This window comes from Lactuca sativa, chromosome 5 (genome assembly GCF_002870075.4).
Source record: "Lactuca sativa cultivar Salinas chromosome 5, Lsat_Salinas_v11, whole genome shotgun sequence".
In the NCBI taxonomy this organism is placed as follows: domain Eukaryota; kingdom Viridiplantae; phylum Streptophyta; class Magnoliopsida; order Asterales; family Asteraceae; genus Lactuca; species Lactuca sativa.
Genome location: NC_056627.2, coordinates 63595143 through 63615581, shown reverse-complemented (window position 1 = coordinate 63615581; position 20439 = coordinate 63595143). Strand labels below are relative to the sequence as shown.

The window sequence follows — 20439 nt, the reverse complement described above, 5'->3', positions numbered from 1 at the left end:
GGCCTACCCCTTCGGTCCTTTCGACCGGTACCAGGGACTATTTCACCCCCTACTTCTATCATATAACATGCTAGCTCATAAACACATAAGTCATATATTCCTAGCTAATCCGAGTGCTGGCATACACCTTCGGCCCTATCGAATGGTACTAGGGTCTATCCTACCCCTCCTACCACTATCACATAATATCATAACATACTAGCACATAAAGCATAACATATAGTGACATACCAGATAATTATCACAAATACAATCATCTCTACTATAACTCTTACTAGTGGGCCGACATTGGTGCCTTCGATCCACTTCTACTGGAAGGTAACTCACCTCATACTGCTGAAGTCCACTGTAAGAGTTCCTTATCTGCTGTCCTGGCAACTCTTCAAGCTATCAATACCAAAACATCACCCAATTAGCAATTGGGTCTCAAACCATGATCCAAAACCCTTACTTGGGATGAAATGACCGTTTCACCCTCGACCCATCGAGGTCCATACTATATAATCCATGAAAGCCCATTAATGGCCAAATTTTCCAAATTAGGCTCAAACCCTTACATGGGACCACCCTCTAGAATCCATTCCGTACTCCATAACCCTCCAAGGATCAACCTTGGTCATAGTTCATGTCAAAGTCAACATTCTTGTCAAAGTCAAGATCCTGGTTAACTCGACTTGCTGAGTTGGTCCATCAGCTCGTCGAGTTCCGTGAACCAGAATCCCTGAATTGCGATCTAACTCGTTGAGTCACCACCCTAACTCGCCGAGTTCCCTGGCCACTCATGGTTGTGATAAAGCGAGTCGACTCGTCGAGTCCCTTCACAGGCTCGTCGATTTCTACCTTAAACTAAATCGGGACATAACGACTCAACTCACCGAGCTCCCTTGTGGACTCGCCGAGTTCCATGAACAGAATCGGGAATATTCGAACGGTCTCGTCGAGTTCCTCTATGAACTTGCCGAGTCCCTTGAATTTCTAGACTATACAATTTTTTTTCCTCAGATCTAAGGTTCCAGAATACAGATCCATACTGTTTCCATAACCTAATTCTGTAAATTTGACAACTTGATAGCTTTGCATGCCTAAATGGACCCAAACTCGAGATATAGCAATCTACTTCCATGAACATGGCCTTTTCTTGGATAAAAATGGGGTTGAGACCCTTAATATGATTCTAAGGGACAAATACTACTGGAAAGTGGGAATCCTTAACATACAATCCATGGAGGGTATCATTTTTCCCACAATGGGGTCAAAAAGACCCATAAATCAAAACTAGAAGATATCTAAGAAATCATTGAGCAAGTTTGAGACTTGCTTACCCGAAAATGCTGAGAATGGGAAGATGTTTCTGGATCTAAGAGCCTCTTCTTGAATCCCCAAGCTTCTCCTTTTTTCCACAAGCTTCAATGCACACAAACTCCCTAAAAAATGGCTCACACACTCTCACAATGCATTAGGGTTTGGGGCCTAGAGGCTGGAAATGAGGCCAAAACCCTATAGTTAAGTTGTTTAAATAGGGTGCAAAATCCCGGATTTAGGGTTTCCCATCCCAGTTCAACTCGTCGAGTTGGTCCTCCCCAACTCATCGAGTTGGTTTCTAATCATGCGTCCCAATTGATTCCTACTCGTCGATTTTTCCTCCTCGAACTCGACGAGTTTCCCTTTCTAATGAAGTTTAATTTTCTTTTATAAGTCTTCTAGATTCCGGGTGTGACAGGTTGCTTCCCCTAGCTATAAGAGGCTTTGTTCCAACAAAGATTTCGAGGCCGTATCAGAGATATCTATGCATTTTTGAGTATTATGCTCGAAAATGTTGCATTTTCAGGACTTGTTCGATATGAAACGCATTAATGTTAAGACCAAATGCAAGTTCGAGGCCGTATCAGAGATATCTATGCACTTTCGAGTATTATGCTCGAAAATGTTGCATTTTCAGGACTTGTTCGATATGAAACGCATTAATGTTAAGACCAAATGCAAGTTGGAGCAAATATACCCTCCTGGCTTGTTTGATTCCATGGAACACATGGTCATACATTTAGCAGATGAAGTTATTGTTGGTGGTCCTATACATTACAGATGGATGTATCAATATGAGAGGTAACCGCCCTGTTTTAATATTATATATCTAACAGTTTTAAAGTTATTTATGGTATTCCTAACACATCTTCTATACATTGTAAATATAGGAAACTGGGCATAATTAAAAGAAGAATTAGGAACAAAGAAAGGGTTGAGGGTTCAATAGTCAATGTGCATCTAGTGAATGAACTCGCTATCTATTGTTCGTTATATTTTGACCTGACAATTGAGAAATACCATAATCAAGAAGCACGAAATTTTGCACCACAAAGTCACAGGATTTCGGGTGGAGAATGTAACGACGTAAATTTTCAAAACAATTTTTCATTTTTAGATCATATTTTCAATCACCAAAAACAATATCCAACAATTGTATCCAATATCATCATAATAAACAAATCCCAGAATCTCAAAAGATATTAACTACATAAATCCTCTCAGTGTGTACGGATCATGCCGATGCCTTCCTACGGTTTTCGCTAGTACCTGAAACACCCAACACAACCACTATAAGCATAATGCTTAGTGAGTTCCCCAAAATACCACATACAACACATACGCCTTTCCAAACCATAACTCTGTGGGACCTTATGGTCCAAGTGTCTCAGGGGACTTACGTCCCAAATCCCGGTAGACTTTCCGGTCCTACCCGTATCGACCTTCCGGTCTGTAACCTCCTGACCTTTCGGTCCATGTCCTCTTGACCTTCCGGTCCATATCATCTTGACCTTCCAGTCCTTTTCATTCATAGCATACATAACACATACATATCACATAGCAGCGCATATAGCACATATAAGACCTTACAGTCACACATAGGTACCCTTCCAGCTATAGTATAGTGAGAAGACTCACCCCGACTATCTAGGATAATCTCGCACACGTATCAACTGATCTAGCCTCCGCCTAAACACCTAGACAATTATCTCAAATCAATAACGACTCTCCAGGATAGACTAGTCTCTTCCATGACCCCTTAGAAGGCTAAAAGACCATTTTACCCTTCAAATGGTCCACAAGTTCGATCGTTGACCAAACCCTAAAAGTCAACGGTCAAACTTTGACCAGACTCGTCGAGTGAACTCATGCGACTCGATGAGTTCATGCATGTCATCTTCGCCCCTGGTCCTCACTCGACGTGCTGAGTCAACCCTACACTCAACGGGTCATCACAGGTCGCGAATCGCGGGGCAACCCCACTCGACTCGTCGAGTCCCTTATGGGCTCGAGGAGTTTCTCTCATGAAAACACTAAAACGATCCTTTGAGGTTAGATTTGCTTCACCAACCAGTATATCTATCCTCCTAACTCTCGAAACTCACGTAAATGTTCAAACTTTACGTTCATGCAATGCTTATAAGACCAAAAATGGAGAAATAACCTTAAAAATGGGGTTCAACTCTGAAATCTCATAAAGCTGGAAGCTTCGGACCATTTGGACCTCTCAAGGTCCAGATCTATCGTCTATACCCAAAGGGACCTCAAATGCTTCACTATCCAACTCAAAATGGCAGAAAGGAAACCCTAGATTCAAGGAATCTATCAAATACACGAAATTGGAAGAAACTTGCCATTCAAAACGTGAATCTCAGCGTGAACAACATTGATCCAAACTCCACAATCGATCTAGCTTGGATTTCTCCACTCCTTCTTGCAAGATCACACCAAAGGATGAAGAATTAGCCTCTAAAATGCTCTCTAAGCTGTCTTTGCTCTCTAGGGTTTTCACAGGGGAGTAATGGCCGCAAATGATGGCCATAAGGGACTTTAAATAGGGCTCAGGCCCTGAGATTTAGGGGTTCACTTAACAGCGCAGACTCGTTGAGTCCACTCATCGACTCGTCGAGTCCGGTCATTAATCCGGACATAATTCGCGATCCTGGTCGTCGAGTCTGAGCGCCTACTTGTCGAGTGCCTCCCTAAAACGGAAGATATATATACTTTAAATAAGATACCTGGGAATCCGGATGTTACAGAGAAGCTCCACTTAGTATTTTTGTCGTCCCATCAAGAAGATTATATGAAAAAAGTGGAAAACGACAACCTTTGAGTGATAAATACCTTCACAAGGCACACACTTACATATTACTTAATTGTAAAGAAGTTAACCCTTACATCATCGAGTTTGATGAAATGGTCATGACAACGAATCCAAATGAATCTGTTTCTGATTTGAGAGATAAATACTTTGCTGAATGGTTTGAGGACAGAGTAAGTAGAACCACTTCAATCGTATTGATTATTATTAATGCATCGTTAACCAACACAATGTATGTAGGTTTTTAGTATAGGTAATGTATAAGACAACCGATGGAAGTGCTAGACACTTAGAAGTTATAACTAAGAAACCACTGAAACATGCTTATTTTCATAATGGGTATTTTGTAAATGGTTATAAGTTCCATACTCAACAATACGACGAGGGCCATGCGGCGAATAACTTTGGAGTATGCCTGAGAAGGGAGACGTATAATGCTGAACAAGAGTCGGACTACTTCGGCATATTGCAAGAGATCTTAGAGATTGAGTATTATAGCAACGGACCCTCGACTGTTGTACTGTTTAATTGTATTTGGTTTGATAACAAATGACGGTGTAATAGTTAACAAAAACAAGTTGATTGATGTCAAACACAAATCGAATTCAAACTGACGATCCTTTTTGTTTGGCATCACAAGCAGAACAAGTATTTTATACACCATACCCTTCAATGACAAGTGAGACAAAAGATAAGTGGGAGGTTATCTAGTAAAAAATAAGAGGGGTATTTGAAGTCACCGAAGCTGAACTGGAAGCAGATGAAATCTTTTAGGTTGAAGAACAGGTTGAGTCACCCCTAACTGTAACTTGTGTGGAACGACTGTGCCTAGCCTTAACTATAAATACAAATGAGCAAATATCTGATGACGAGAATGAGAGAACTAGGGAGGAAGACGAAGAAGTGGAAGATTTTGAAGATGGAGATGATGAAAACGAGTTGTATTATTCAGAAGAAGAATTTGAAGACGAAGATGATGGGGACGGATGTTAGGAGCATTGTCTTTTGTTGATGTTAGGAGAATTGTCTTTGTTTTAAACGTTAAAATTAAACGTTGTTTTTGTAATGATTTTGATTTGGACATCGAGTTGTTTTAAATATTTGTTTTTTCATGACTTATCAATCTTATATTATATATCTGGCCATTCTTGTTCTATTAAATGCAGCATGTCGGGTAATGGACGCAAGGATAAAGGCCACAATACCAACTCTTTTTCTAGTAGTGCGGGGTATAGGAGGGGGAGGGTTATCCCCTAATTCTACCAACGAGCCACGTTATAGGATGTCACTCATACTGATCGATACGCTGATGGTGATAGGAGTCACAGACTCCAGCAGTCAGGGTGCCAATAATGAACAAACTGGCATGGATGATCCTTTAACAGACTTGGCTGGGATTCTTTGCAATCGTGCTTGAGGGGATCAAGGGACGGGTCATATGTCCCAGCTCATACAGAAAGATTATAGGCCCCAGCTCCCACATACGTTTTATAGGCCCCAACCCCCACAAGTGGGTTATACGCCCTAGTTTCCAAATACAGGTGTTGAGTTGCCGGCCCTATAAACGGTTTTGAGGCCGGGTGGTCATGATGGATTTGAGGAGTACTATTTTGAGGGTGCAGATGCACATGCAACCTTTCGGTCGCCACAGACCCTATACACGCCACAACCACCGAACACGCTACCGATGCCGCATGGCTTCACCTCTATAGGTATTATAGGCGGTCATGATTCAAATGCGAGTGATTTTCAGGACTCTTCATTGCCCCTCATCAGCTGAAAAGGGAAAAAGTTAGTGTTTTCATATTTTAAAACTTTAATTTTTGATGTTAAAATTCTACTTATATAGTTCTTTTCAATGTAGGTTTGGTTCTACGAAATTCCACAACATACGTATTGGTCTCTATTGGGAGAATATGGATCATCCGTGGCCCCGGTTAAGTTATATTCCCTATGAGGCTCTTCTATAGGTATTTTTGCATTTCTCGGTAATATATTAAATATTTATTATTGTATCTTATACTCATTTGTTTTTAGTTTGGATTTTTAAATTTACTTTTTATTTTTTTTACAGACCATGTGCAAGTGGCATTTAGGAGAGGATAAAAACATATTTGATGCCTTCAAGTGTGTCCTCAAGGATAGATACAAAGATCAGATGAAGCGTATCAGGATTAAATTTGGCGACATGGGACGAATTTATGGGAAACCCATCCCCCCAAATCATACTACCTACTTTGAAGGGATGCATAACTACCGCCCCAAGCGCCTACTGGAGAATGTGTGGCTACATTTGTGTGATGGATACGATACATTATTATCTATTTTGTTGAGTTTTAATTTCCTATTGTATTAGTATACTTATATTTTTTTTTCTTTTCATAACATTGGTCCACAGATAACTGGAATTCAAAAATTGCTCAACAGAACCGCAAAACCGCAGATCCTAATAGGTCGACAACAAGGCACACTGCGGGTAGTATAGGATTTGACGAGCACCGTAACAACTTAGTAAGTATCATAATTATAAATTTTATTATCTTATTTTTTTAACACTAACTACATCAATTATACATATAAGTCGAAAAAAATATATTTTGCGGGAGATCATGAAAATCTCGAATATTGCTCATAAACTGCTAAAGAAGCACAAGTAACTCATCTTTTATCATTTATGTATATTGATTGTCTCAGTATTTTTGTATATGACAATGATACTGTTTTGGTATTTTGAAGGAGGCGTATCTACATGGGTTGGTCACAAAATACGGAGAAGACCCTTCAAACCATAAAGATGATGCAAGGGTATGGGAGGAAACTCAACTTAGGAGAAAAGGAAAGAAGAAGGGTGATATCTATGGCATCGGAGCATCATATATATATATATATATATATATATATATATATATATATATATATATATATATATATATATATATATATATATATTTGTGGTTTCTGGGACACCATCTTCCCAATCCACCGAATCAGACGGTACACAACAAAGGTATGTTGTTATGGTTTAAAAGTTAAGTAGTATTTTGATAATATTAATTAAATTGATAACAAACAAAAATACGTTGCTATTATGGTTAAAAGTTAGGTAGTTTGTTGATAATATTGATTAAACTGATAATAAAAAAAGTACATTGCTATTATGGTTAAAAGTTAGGTACTTTGTTGATAATATTGATTAAGTTGATAATAAACAAAAGTACGTTGCTATTATGGTTAAAAGTTAGGTACAAAAGTATGTTGCTATTATTGTTAAAAGTTAGGTAGTTTGTTGATAATATTGATTAAATTGATAATAAACAAAAATACGTTGCTATTATGGTTAAAAGTTAGGTAGTTTCCTGATAATATTGATTAAGTTGATAAGTATTTTGGAACAATTGAATTTGTAAACACGTGATATGGTTTGTTTTGTTAATTAGTGCCTACATTTGTATGATATTTTGGACAACAGAATGGAATGTATCAAACTTGGTATTAGGGACGTTTTTTGGTGTATTTTATATGGTATTTAGGAAAAATGTGAATTGAATATGATATTTGACAAAAAATTGGAAATTTTTAAATTTTTATAACGAAGTTAGCTACGGAATAGCTACAGATTTCCATAGCTTCCGTAGCTATCTGTATCCGTAGCTATTTAGTTATGTAGCTATTCCGTAGCTATTTAGTTTCGTGGCTATTCTGTAGCTATTCATTTTCGTAGCTATTCCGTAGAAAATCCGTAGTTATTTATTTCTGTAGCTACAGAAAATTCCGTAGCTATAATTTAGCCACGGTCCATTATGTTAAAGCCATTTTTCCGTAGCAATTCCGTAGCTATTCACTTATAACTACAGAATAGCTACAAATTATGTTGTAGCTATTGCATCAGTTTTCTTGTAGTGGATTGTGTTCCCAAATTAACCCTAATTTTGTTTCCTGATTTCAACATACATAGGAATGAAATCAAGACTAATGATATCAGTCACAATTAAAAGACTCCATTAATTGTCTCAATCGATTATGCTTTTATGCTACCAATATTGAGAATCTTGAACCGTGATATTTTTCTCTCTTGGAAAAAGAACCCAAATTCTAGAAATCACAAATCAAGATTGGATTTTTGGGCACATGAAACATATTTTCTTTTTTACTTTGGTTGTTTAGAAATGCACATAGGTGTTTGTGTAAGTTTCGAAGGATGTCACGAACAACCCGTATTGATCATGAATACCACTTTTCATATATTACATTAATTTTTATTCATATGATATTACTCGTCGTTTGTGTGTCTTAGGTAATGAATATGTTAATGCCAATTATTTTATAAATGTTTTTGGTTTTAGGATTTTCATTTGATATACTTTTTAAGTTTTTTCTTTTTCTTTTGGTTTTCATTTGAATTTCAAGCTTTGGTTACGATGGGTTGGGTGGTGGTGGAGACCTATGGTAGTGTTGTAAGTGGACGATGGGGTGAATAGTGGTGTTGTAGGTGGATGAGGTGGGTGATAGTGTTATAGGCGGCTGATGGGGGTTGTTGGTGGTGTTGTATGTGACGGATAATGAGGTTTAAGGAGGAGGCAAGCGATGATGTAAAACATGAACGTATATATAAAAAGGAAAGGGTGGGTAGATCTTTGGCTGGTAGTGATGGGAAGGGTAGTTTTTAGAGGGAAGGGGTGAGGTGGGGATGGCTCACAATGGTGAAGGGGAAGCGTATAGTAGTAGTGTTGCTGATGTTCATGGCAAGTGCCACAACATGAGTTAGATCGAACAACCAAGATAGTATCATATGAGTGTGGTTAAACTTGGCAATTTTGGGATTGCAGTTAGTGTAGGAGTTTAATTAGATGGTTAGTTGAATCAACTTAAGGTATTCCTAAATTGTAATATATGAAAGCATACCATTGTAATGGTTTAATTGTAGGACACAATATTGCCAAACTACAAGTTGTACTTAATGTAATAGGAATTGGGATCAAGACAATTAGTTAAATCAACATATTGTGTCCAAAATTATATACATATTTACATTTTAATTAACCTTAATTATGCCTATGTAATAAAGTTGGAATATAGAGAAAGATAAATATGATAATCCTAATCATCTAAAAAACAAAACCAAAGTGATATTGTTGGCACTCATAATTAAATATTGTTTTAATTATTATTGTTTGCTTTTAATTTTTTCTAAAGTCTAATTAAAATAATTTAGTGACATATTTACAACCTGTAAATTTGTGGTTTATATAATTGATTATTTATATACATAGTTTAACCATGAACTCTCCAAAGATTCATCGAGATTTAAATTACTATTTAAGTTTTGTTGGCTTATTCTTGATCGTATATAGTTTGGTTCGTCTTTGTCTTGGTGGTTTAAACCAAAACCGATATAAAATTTTCCATGTTTACGAAATCAAGAGATCAGCTGGATAGTTAATTTTCGAAAAACCTAGGTTTTTGGTTTTACTTTTCATCGATTTTATGAACACCCTTAATTGTGAGCTAATTCCATGATATATATATATATATATATATATATATATATATATATATATATATATATATATATATATATATATATATATATATATATATATAAGTTAATTAAGAAAAAGCTCAACACCAGTTAAAGTTTAACCATGATCATAAAAACAATAGCACATTCAATTACTAATCAATGGATCAAACGTGGTCCACCCTTAACATCATATTCTAAAAGATGACCAAATTTGCTCCACGTTTTTCAGGAAAGCATATGATCAGAAACTCCCTAAGCCTTCTTAATTCACCAACGCAGTTAGCTATGACTTTGAGATCATTATCAAGCCATTGTTATGCTTCATTGTGCCCTAGCTAGCTAGTTTCATCTCCATCGTTACAATATATATTTATGATCAAATCACTTGCAATTATTCAAGTGGATATATAGGCCTAGCTGATCGAACCTTACGACTTGACATTAATTATGGAGCTTGCCAAACACCTCCACCTCCATCAGTAACGTATGACAAACACGACAATGGAACCAGGCACAATCCTCGGCTTCTTAGATCTCTTTTTGCCTCTTCGTTTCCATCCTCCATTAATGAAACCTGATCATTACATGCATATACCATTGTAATTTGTGTTAGTTTTTTTTATATATTCATATATTTTCCCAGTTAAATGTTAGTTTGTAATCTTTGTTATCATAAGTAACGAACATATACAAAATATTAAGCCAATATATGGAATACAATATATCAGTTTAAATTTTAATTAGTTCTTTTTTTGGCCTAATTAACATATTTCCTTTAAAAGAATTCCCATATGTAATAAATCAAACAAATGCAATTTCTTACGTACCCCTGATGTCGGTAATCTGTTGGACTTTTGTGTTGACTTCATGTATGGCACGCTTAACGTCTGCAAATTATCACTTATATTTAGACGTAAAGAACTCATGATAATTCAAGTATGACTAATTAATTAAACACATTTTTTTTACTCAATATTAATCAAAAGTTACAAAAAAAATCGAGAACCACACATATATAAAGTAGCGATATTCCGTTTCAAACCAAAACATTATCGTGTTTTCTCAAATACGAACTTATTCAAACTCCTCCGTTAATTCCTCATTTGTGTCTCAACATATATAGAGAGATTAATTGACAAGACCATGACACGACACCACTAAACAATTCATTTTAACGGCTTTTTAACACGAAACTATCATCATATATATATAGAACAGTATATATATATATTTTTAAAACAACAGTATACGTGGCCAATTAAGGAAATGAGAATGCATAACAAAAGTCTCACATTATGGACTTCCCATTTCTTTATTAATTAACATTGTAATATAATTTACATCCTATGAGACTATATATATAATATAACATGGAGATAATAAATAAATATTATTTGTGGAACCCAAGAAGAATGTTTTGAAGAAATGGAAGTAGGGATGAGAGTACCTCGACTTGGTTTTGTAAGAATTTGATATATCCAATAGCCTCCATTAGCACCGAAGCTGTGTCTGTCTGCAAATATTCTCCAAATTACACTTTATTTTATTATTTATTATTCATATAGCATGGGTCAGAAACGCACTTCTGATCAAAATGATTAATAAATACATTTTAAAACTAATTAAGCACATTTTTAAACTTGGAGTGGGGCACTGAGATTCATAAACTGTACTCCTCTCTCTCTCTCTCTCTCTCTCTCTCTCTCTCTCTCTCTCTCTCTCTCTCTCTCTCTCTCTCTCTCTCTCTCTCTCTCTCTCTCTCTCTCTCTCTCTCTCTCTCTCTCTCTCTAAGTAAAGGAAAAAGGATTTAATTTGTTGTTATGTATAAAGAATTTAAATGCATATATAAAAAAGAAATAACTTAGTCTTGAAGTTTATTATAGTTAGTTTTAACATAAATTACTGCAGAATGAAATAAGAAAGCTAACTTTTAAGTGATGGGAGAAGACAGAAAACACTACCTTCCCAAAAGGTGCCACCATCTGCTGAAGGGCTGCAATTCTGTCTCCTAATTTCTCTTTTCTAACCTGGTTCGAACACAGTTTATATTCCAACTCAGATCACCAAAAATCACACACACACACACACAAACAAATTTGTTTTTCGCTGTTCAAAAAACAGTACATTAGAAGCTGTCTGATATCAAAGCTAGGATAAATAGAAGACCAAATCACGAAAGAAAAAGGGAAAAAACCGAGTTTTCTATTTTGGGAATTTCGATAGCAACTTTACTTGTCCTACATAGATTTTAGTTTCTATCACCAAAATGTGTAGTTTCCTTGTAATTTTAATTATATATATGTATTTGCATCATATATATATGCGTAGAATTGAAAAACTGGATCGTGAGATTCAGAAGTGAATTCGATCTCATGATGGAAGTTATATATACTCCATAGAAGAAAAAGAGAGAGGTTTCTAAATATGGAATGTGTGTATAATTACCTTAAAAGGTGCGCAAGAGGCACGCGGCTCCATTTTTGATTTCTTTGGTAGTGTGGATTGAGGAGGCTTTGTGTCGATGTAATTGGTAGCTGGTCTCTTTGCTTCTGTACAAACTGTAGTACTTGTGTTGAAGGCTGATGATATCTGAAACAAAGTTTAAACAGCTGAAGCTATACAGTTTTGTTTCAACTTTTGAATCATCATAAATCTTGTCAAACAGTCTATATATGTCTAAACTAAAGACTGCATTTTCGCCTGAATCAAAGTAAAGAAATGAAGATGATGTATAAAGCTGAAGGTATCATTTGAGGAGGAAAGAAAAGAAAAGGCAACTTTTACTTGTTTTAGGACAAAAAATTTCCGAAAAAAGTGGGAAATGTTACAAAAAAAAGTAGGGAAGATAAAGTCTTCGATGTCTAGCATTTCCTAGAAAAGACTTGACATTATTGTTTTAGAATCTGGAAAACCATATCTTAGACTGAAAATTTTATTGGATATAGAGGTTCAAATTCTTGAAACTGTTTTATTTGGGAAATAAATTTCGTTCATTAATGTCAAAAAGTTAAAAGAAATGAAAAGAAACTAAATGCGAGTGTTAGAAAACATAAAAACGAAAAATTTAGCATAACAAAATAATATTATTTAAAGCGAATTAAAAACCCATATATAAAGACATGAAATTTAATTAAACTGATAATCTTTAGGTTAAAACCTAGAAAAATCATTTTTCAAAAGGCTTGGAAAATCACAATAAATGATTTAATTTAAACAAATAATTATTAATCTCTATGTTAACCTAAACAAATAATTTTTTCAAAAAAACTCAAGAAAACCATACATAAAAACATGATAATGAAGAGATTTAAACTGATAATTAATCTCTAGGTTAACCTAATTAATTAAAGATTTTTTTTTTCAAAAAGATTCCAAAAAACACTTATAATTAAAGACATGATAATTAAGAAGGAGATTTACATCAATATAATCTCTAGGTTATGAAGCCTAGGATCTCTATTCTCTTCTCCTTTTCTTTTTTTGTTTTAATATTAAAAAAAAATAGATTGAATGAATGAGACAATTAAGATAAAGAGAAAAGAAACTCACTTTACTAGGGCAAATTGCTGGCCTATGAGGTTGATGCATCTGATCAAGCCCATATGACAAACAAGTGTCTTTGAAAAAGCTTCCAAGTTGATGAGGATTGAATGAAGAAGGATGACTAAAGCTCCCATTAAATCTTGGCGAACCAAACAGATCCAAAGCAGGCAAGTTCATATCAAAAGAATTCGCTGGCGATTGATTCAAATTTGAAATATTTATCGTCGGAAAAATCTGGCTAAAACTCCCTCTTGATGAACTTCGACTCGAACCATTTTGGTAATCATAATTACTCTCTATTTGACACCCATTCGAGAATGTTCTAAACAACACATCAGGCTTTAGCTGCATATCTTCGATACTCGATGTTGGGCTACTGTTTATGATCATTTCTGTAAATTTTGGATATGATTCTGACCCTGAGAATTCATCTTTGGTTCTTCCAAGACGACGCAATTCATGGGTCATGAAGCTTTCAATCGGATTATTAATGCTTGTCACATTGCTATTGTTGTTGGTATTCCATGGTAATCCCAACTCATGTATCATAGGAGTAGTGCCCAGGTGTTGCTTTTGATCTCTTGAGTTTGTATCATTGCTCGTATTGTTCCTATTTCAAAAGTACATTTGGAATTGTGTCAAAACCCTAAAAAGAAATTGCTGAAGTTACATTATAATGAACAAGTTTATAAAAAAGTTTAAAACTTGCGATATATTGGTGAATGATTTCTTAAAAAAACAAACCTAAGTTTCCAAATATAGAAACCAATGTATAGATAGAGAGTGGGGAACACTTACAAAATGGGATTTTGGGACCATGAAACTCCATAGCAAGAAGAATCCGATAGAGGCTGATGATCGTGATGTTGTTGGTGGAAATTTGAAGACTCCATAAGTCTATATGAATGAAAGATTATAATATATATATTGTTGCCGGAGATACCCTAAACACCTTTTCTTAAATAAAAATTATAACATAAAAGAATTGGAAAGAGCAAAGGGAAAAGGGTGGAGGGATCTTGAAAATCCCAAGAAATTAACTAAGCTTTGTGATCTTAAACTAAGATGGTGGAGAGAGCGAAAGCAAAGTTTACTTATAAAGAATCTCTACATGATCACCCGGTTTAAATTCAAAGATTGAAGCGACACCATATAAAATACTATACAACACATGTAAAGATCAACACATACCTCTCTGTCTTTGTGTGTGTGTGCGTGTGTGTGTGGTTTTAGTTATGCTTTTTCATAGTATCTGCTGCACTCTTCACTCTTTTAAAGTCCCTTCTTTAAAGCAACCCTTGAAAAAAGGAAAGCAAGAAAAAAAAAAAGAAATATACCCTCCAGCTTCAGAGACACCTCTCTTTTCACTGAAACTTTTTTGCACCTTCACCAACATATATTATAAAGAAATACTGAATAACCACATATATAATAATCTCTTCTAATGGTGGAGAGAGGGGGGATGACAGGGTCAGGAAAACTAAGCTGCAATTACAGGGTTATGATTAGGGTTGCTCCTACATCATATACATAATACATCATAATAATGATAAATCTGTTGTTTTGCCTTTGATCCCAAGGCTTTCAAGAAAAGTCTGAACCCCAGCCAAAAATCATGATGGTTTCAAACCCATGCTCTCTCAACATACCCACATGTGTGTAGGCCTATATATGCGTTTCCGTATATGTGGATAGTGATCTACACCCATCAAGGCAAAGGGTACTTTTCAGTCAACTATATATTCTAGCTATTAAGTAGTTATCTGAAATTAAATCGGTCGAACTTAACTTCTTTTAAGACTATAGAATACCTCTCTATATCCTACCTTGTATAGACCCATGTTGAAACGAATTGAAACAAGCCGTTGATTACACCATTTAACGGTTGTAAATTGGTTGATGGAAACATACTCTTAGTCAATAGATAATTTGGTAGGGTTTCGATTTAAAATAGTAGAGTGTCTAAAGGATAGGCATTCACTCCCAAACTTCAATATCATATGACTATTCCCTTTTGTGGTCCTTCTTTCATTGATATTGAAGTCACCCTCAATGTTTTTCACTCGTCAAGAGTGATAAAAATTACATTTAACATTACTTAATTTTAACATTATGGCCAGCATGACATGAAATTACCAAGAAAAATTAAACGTGAAGATGTAACGGATTTATACAAACCAACATGTGTGTGTATATATATATATATATATATATATATATATATATATATATATATATATATATATGATTTTCATAATTAAATGATATCTATACATATAATTTTTTTTTTTATGAAAACTAATTAAATTCGCCATTAATGTCAATTACAATAACATTTTTTTTCGGAATGAATTCGTATCTTGAAGATTGAGAGAATATTCTAACAGAATAAGAGTGTATTCTAGTAGAATATGCATTCGTTATTCATATTCTGTGCAACTTTATTTTATTTTAATTGATTGGATTCTGAAACAAAACACAAACTATACATAAAAATCTAGATACAAATTTATTCTGAAAGAATGTTATTATTGACGTTAATGACAAATTTAATTAGTTTTTATAAAAAGAGAATTATAATTATGGATATCATATAATATACATACAATTATGGAAATCATTTAATATTGTTGTCCCGACCCAGGATGTCGTGAACTGGGCATCTCCTCCCGGTTGTGAACCTGTAGCGCTATCTATCACCTACCTTGATGTCCCGGTAGGATTTAATATGAATCGTATCGTCTCGTGGAACCCTATAATGGATAAACTGAGGTCAAAACTTTCAATTTGGAAGGCTAAAACCCTCAGTTTCGGTGGAAGAATTACTTTTGTCAAAGTTGTACTTAGAAGACTACCCACATTCTTCTTGTCCATATTTGGATCTCCGATTGGAGTCATTAATTCATTGGAAAAAATACATAGACAATTCATTTAGGGATGTCCTACTTGCAAAAATAGTATACATTGGGTGGCATGGAAAAAGGTTACGCCTGCAAAATCGGTTGGAGGATTGGGTATTAGATCCATTAGATCTTTAAACTTGGTGTTGCTAACCAAGTGGATGTGGCGATTGAAAAACGAACCCAACTCCTTATGGGTCTTGATTATCAATGGATTACATAAAATGGTGGGAGAGAATAATCAATTTTGCTCAAAATATCTCTGGAGTAGTGAATGGAAAAATATTGTAAAAAGTCAGGAAAATGTTAGAGAAGATTAATATTATGAGGAAACTAATGACACATGGGTATGTTCATTCGTTAAAGACAGACAGTTCTGCGTGGCTGCCCTCCATGATAGAATTGAAATAGCATCCTTGCCAGTATGCGATGGGAATTTCCCATGGCTTAAATTGGTTCCACTAAAAGTTTTGGGCATTGTTTGGAGAGCGAAACAAAATCGAATTTCCTCAGCGGGAACACTAAAAAATAGAGGAGTTGCAATGGTTTCAACTGTGTGTGATGTATGTAAATTGACAGAAGAAACAGGTGACCATATCCTTGCCTCGTGCACATTGGTGAGGGAAGTAATACATACGATTCTTCAATGGTGTGGATTACCGGAGACTGAATTCCAATCAGTTTTGAGCATCATTGATTACATATCCAAATGCGGTAACTGTCCCAAGAAGAAGAATATTAACATCAATATTATTCGGGGCCATATGTAGTTTATGGAAAGCCCGACATGAAAGAATCTTTAAGAAAACTGAAGCGAATTCGGAGAGGATAGTGGTTGCTGTGAAATCCTTAACATATGTTTGGGTTAAGCATAAAGGAGGTAATGATAGAATAGGTTGGAGTTCATGGAACTGATCCCTTCTTCTCTGTAATTGAATCATTGTAAACTCTCATCCCTACTAGCTACTTGCTAGTGTGGTGAATTTTATTAATATATTATATATTGTCGGTTCAATTTTTTTTTAATATTTATCTTTATTTAATTTACTAAATTCATATTGGTGCAATCTAGTATACAATAAGCAATGTTTTAAACACCGGTTTGAATCGGCCGGTCGAACCGGTTGGACCGAGAACCGGGAGAGGGAGCGGTTCAACTATCACCGGTTTTACATTGATTTCTGAACCGGAATGAACCGAACGGTTTTTAGAAAAATCTGGTTGAACCAATCAAAGTAAACTGGTTGAACCGATTAAACCGAATAAAAACACATGAAAAAAGAACAATTTACATAATCAATTTTGGTGATTTTTTTCAAATGTATTTAGTTTTCTCTAAATAAACACATACGGTAAATGTTATAAATTCTTTTGATGTGTTTGTATTCATCAAAAACTATATTTTGTTTCGGTATTATACTTTATTTTCTTTTTGACGTATATAGATTGGTGTAAAACAGTAAAACTTATGGTTATGTGTTATTTTAATATATTTAGATTCATCTACAACATATTTTTATGTGTATTTTTAATGTTTGAACTTGTAAATATCAAATTCATAATTTCTATATATATATATATATATATATATATATATATATATATATATATATATATATATATATATATATATATATATATGTGTGTGTAGGAAAATAGAAAAAAAACATTAAAAATATAGAAACCGGTTCACCCGGTAGTTGAACCGGGAACCGATCACCATACCGGTTCAATTAAAAACCGGTTTTTAAAACATTGACAATAAATGTAACAAACACATTAACCTACCCTCTCTCTCTCTCTCTCTCTCTCTATATATATATATATATATATATATATATATATATATATATATATATATATATATATATATTAGTTTATTAAATATTTATAATAAAAATTCATAATTATTAATCAATTGTTTTAAATAAATTATTACTTAAGAGATATACAAAAATTTTAAAGTTTTTTAAAACTTCAACTTTAACATATAATTACAAAAAATAAATGTTTTTATAAAAGTTTAAAATCTATTATATAAAACATTAACGTTATTAGTTGTGATAATGATTTGCCTAATATATCTTCCTGACATGTGACATAATATTGATGAGGAATCATATTAGAGTAACACATGACGAAAGAAAATTAAAACTATTTTTTTATTAGTATATATATATATATATATATATATATATATATATATATATATATATATATATATATATATATCCTCTCTAATAAATGAAGGTTTTTTTACCACATGTCAATCTCTAATGAGTTTTGATACTTGTCATTTTATGCTATTTTTTAAATAAATAATATCCACATGTTAATTTATTGTTTTTTTCAATTTTTTAAATTAAAAACCCACATAATCTTATATTTATATATTTAAAGTATTAAATATTATAATAAATTGCAATTAATACGTTTCTTAATTCCTTATTTTAAAATTTTATTTTACAAATTACTTATTATTTACATTTTATAATCAACCCGTATAATATACGGGTTTTACATATATATATATATATATATATATATATATATATATATATATATATATATATATATATATATATATATATATATATATATATATATATATATAAACACATACATACATAGTACATATATATGTGTACATATACAATATAAAAAAAAAAAAACAAGGTTGATATAACACCACAGTTTAGCAACAAATATATGATGGAAAAAATTTAGATCTAATAGGTTGGTGGCCAATTTTAGAGAAGGAACCTGCGACTACATGTTACTCTCGCCATATTTGAAAAAAAAGTTTAAACAACCAAATTTTATAACGTCGAGATAAGTTCCACGACGAATTAGAAACATAGTTCCTTGCAATATGTTAGTGACTTGTTTAATTCCGGATTAGCGATGGACTTTATGTTGTTAAGATGATCGCTAGTTTAACTATTTTTAAAGCTTCTTTTATACAACCATAGAATATCCGGATTTCTCTATACCGACATAAATCTAATTAAAAAAAAAAAGAAAAAAAAAAAAAAAAAAAAAAAAAAAAGACTCAACCTTCATTGTCAACCGGAACAAAAAATATATTTTTAGAAACATAAATTTACAAAACACCAATATCTATCCTAATAAATAAATATCAATTCGGTTAAATGTTGTTTTTTCATTCAATTGATTAAATGTCATTTTATCATAATTTTGAGATAATTATTTTCCATTTGTCATTTATTTTATTTTTTCATTTTCCAATATATCATTAATTTAGTTTACATGTACCATGATGACTATATTAATTTCAAATTTCAAATTTTTATTTCAAATATTTACAGTTTAAACCTTCATATTAAACATTTTGTTATCATTAACCCTTTAGTACACAAGTCTAACAATTAAATACACAAGTTTAGTTTATTTTTTTCGCATGTTTTTTTTCCTCATAGTTTTCACTTATTTCAAATTTCAAATTCAAAAAAAGTTCATGTTTAATACTTCATATTTAACATTTTGTTTTAATCAACCCACATGGTATACAGATCTCACAACTAATATACAAATATACAATTGTTGTGATACGTCGGAGATGGTAGGATTAAGATCAAGGGTGGGTGTTGATCTGGTTCCTTCTTCTGATATCACAGTATATAGAAAAGAGATAATCGTTAGACAATGTCCGGGAGTGGTTTCCCGGACGAAGCTCTGACGATCAAGTTAGAATTGTTTTCGAGAGAAGATAGAGAATGACTGAGAGATGAAGAGTCCAATCCCTTCTCCATGGGGAAGAAGGGTTCTTTTATACCTGATCGAGAGACATGTTCCTCCTAACTGATTCTATTGAGCCTTCCCTCGTGATACGTGACGTGGCGGATCTGTATTGAAGGATCATTCATCATGTCTTTCTATCTTGTTCCCCCATTAGCTAGAGGGGAATCTTCGATATGATGATGATCGTGGCTGTCGTCAGATAGGCAAGTGGAGTTCTTTGATTGGCTCCACGTTTTCCGGGGTATTTCTCCTGGGGAGAAGATGATAAGGTGCAGTTTTGCCCCTTAACCGCCATACCAGTGAGTCCATGCAGGCGGAGGCCTGACCTTGGCCTAAGACTAGGCATGACCAAACTCTAACTAGGCCAAGCTTGGCGCTAGTTTGACTTTTCTTCTTTAATGTTTCTCCTGAGGGATACTTTAACAACAATAATCTGGAAACATAAAATTACTAAGATGCAGGGTTTGAAAAGTTGAAAGAGTGCAGGTTGGCCCAGTAGGATATTATGTTCTGTCGGATAGTTAACAACCTAGAACTCGAGTACTCTCGTTATTTGTTCTGACCCATCATGAATGACTATTGTGGGAGCA

General features: G+C 33.9%; 1 protein-coding gene across 3 annotated transcripts; it reads right to left on the bottom strand.

Annotated features, from left to right (window-relative positions):
- Nucleotides 1-9752: 9752 nt before the first annotated feature.
- LOC111920641 (transcription factor bHLH110) lies at nucleotides 9753-15148 on the bottom strand. Of its 3 annotated transcripts, XM_023916213.3 has the most exons (9): nucleotides 15014-15129; nucleotides 14525-14886; nucleotides 13986-14084; nucleotides 13194-13797; nucleotides 12090-12233; nucleotides 11606-11671; nucleotides 11092-11157; nucleotides 10472-10531; nucleotides 9753-10218 (listed from the first exon to the last, which is right to left on the bottom strand). In XM_023916213.3, exons 2-9 carry the CDS (start codon nucleotides 14581-14583, stop codon nucleotides 10090-10092), a joined length of 1227 nt encoding a protein of 408 aa, XP_023771981.1. In that variant the 5' UTR covers nucleotides 14584-14886; nucleotides 15014-15129; the 3' UTR covers nucleotides 9753-10089. The 3 variants fall into 3 exon arrangements, with proteins under 3 accessions (XP_023771981.1, XP_042758364.1, XP_023771982.1); XM_042902430.2 differs by lacking the exon at nucleotides 14525-14886 and having other exon boundaries at nucleotides 15014-15148; XM_023916214.3 differs by lacking the exon at nucleotides 15014-15129 and having other exon boundaries at nucleotides 14379-14981.
- Nucleotides 15149-20439: the final 5291 nt, after the last annotated feature.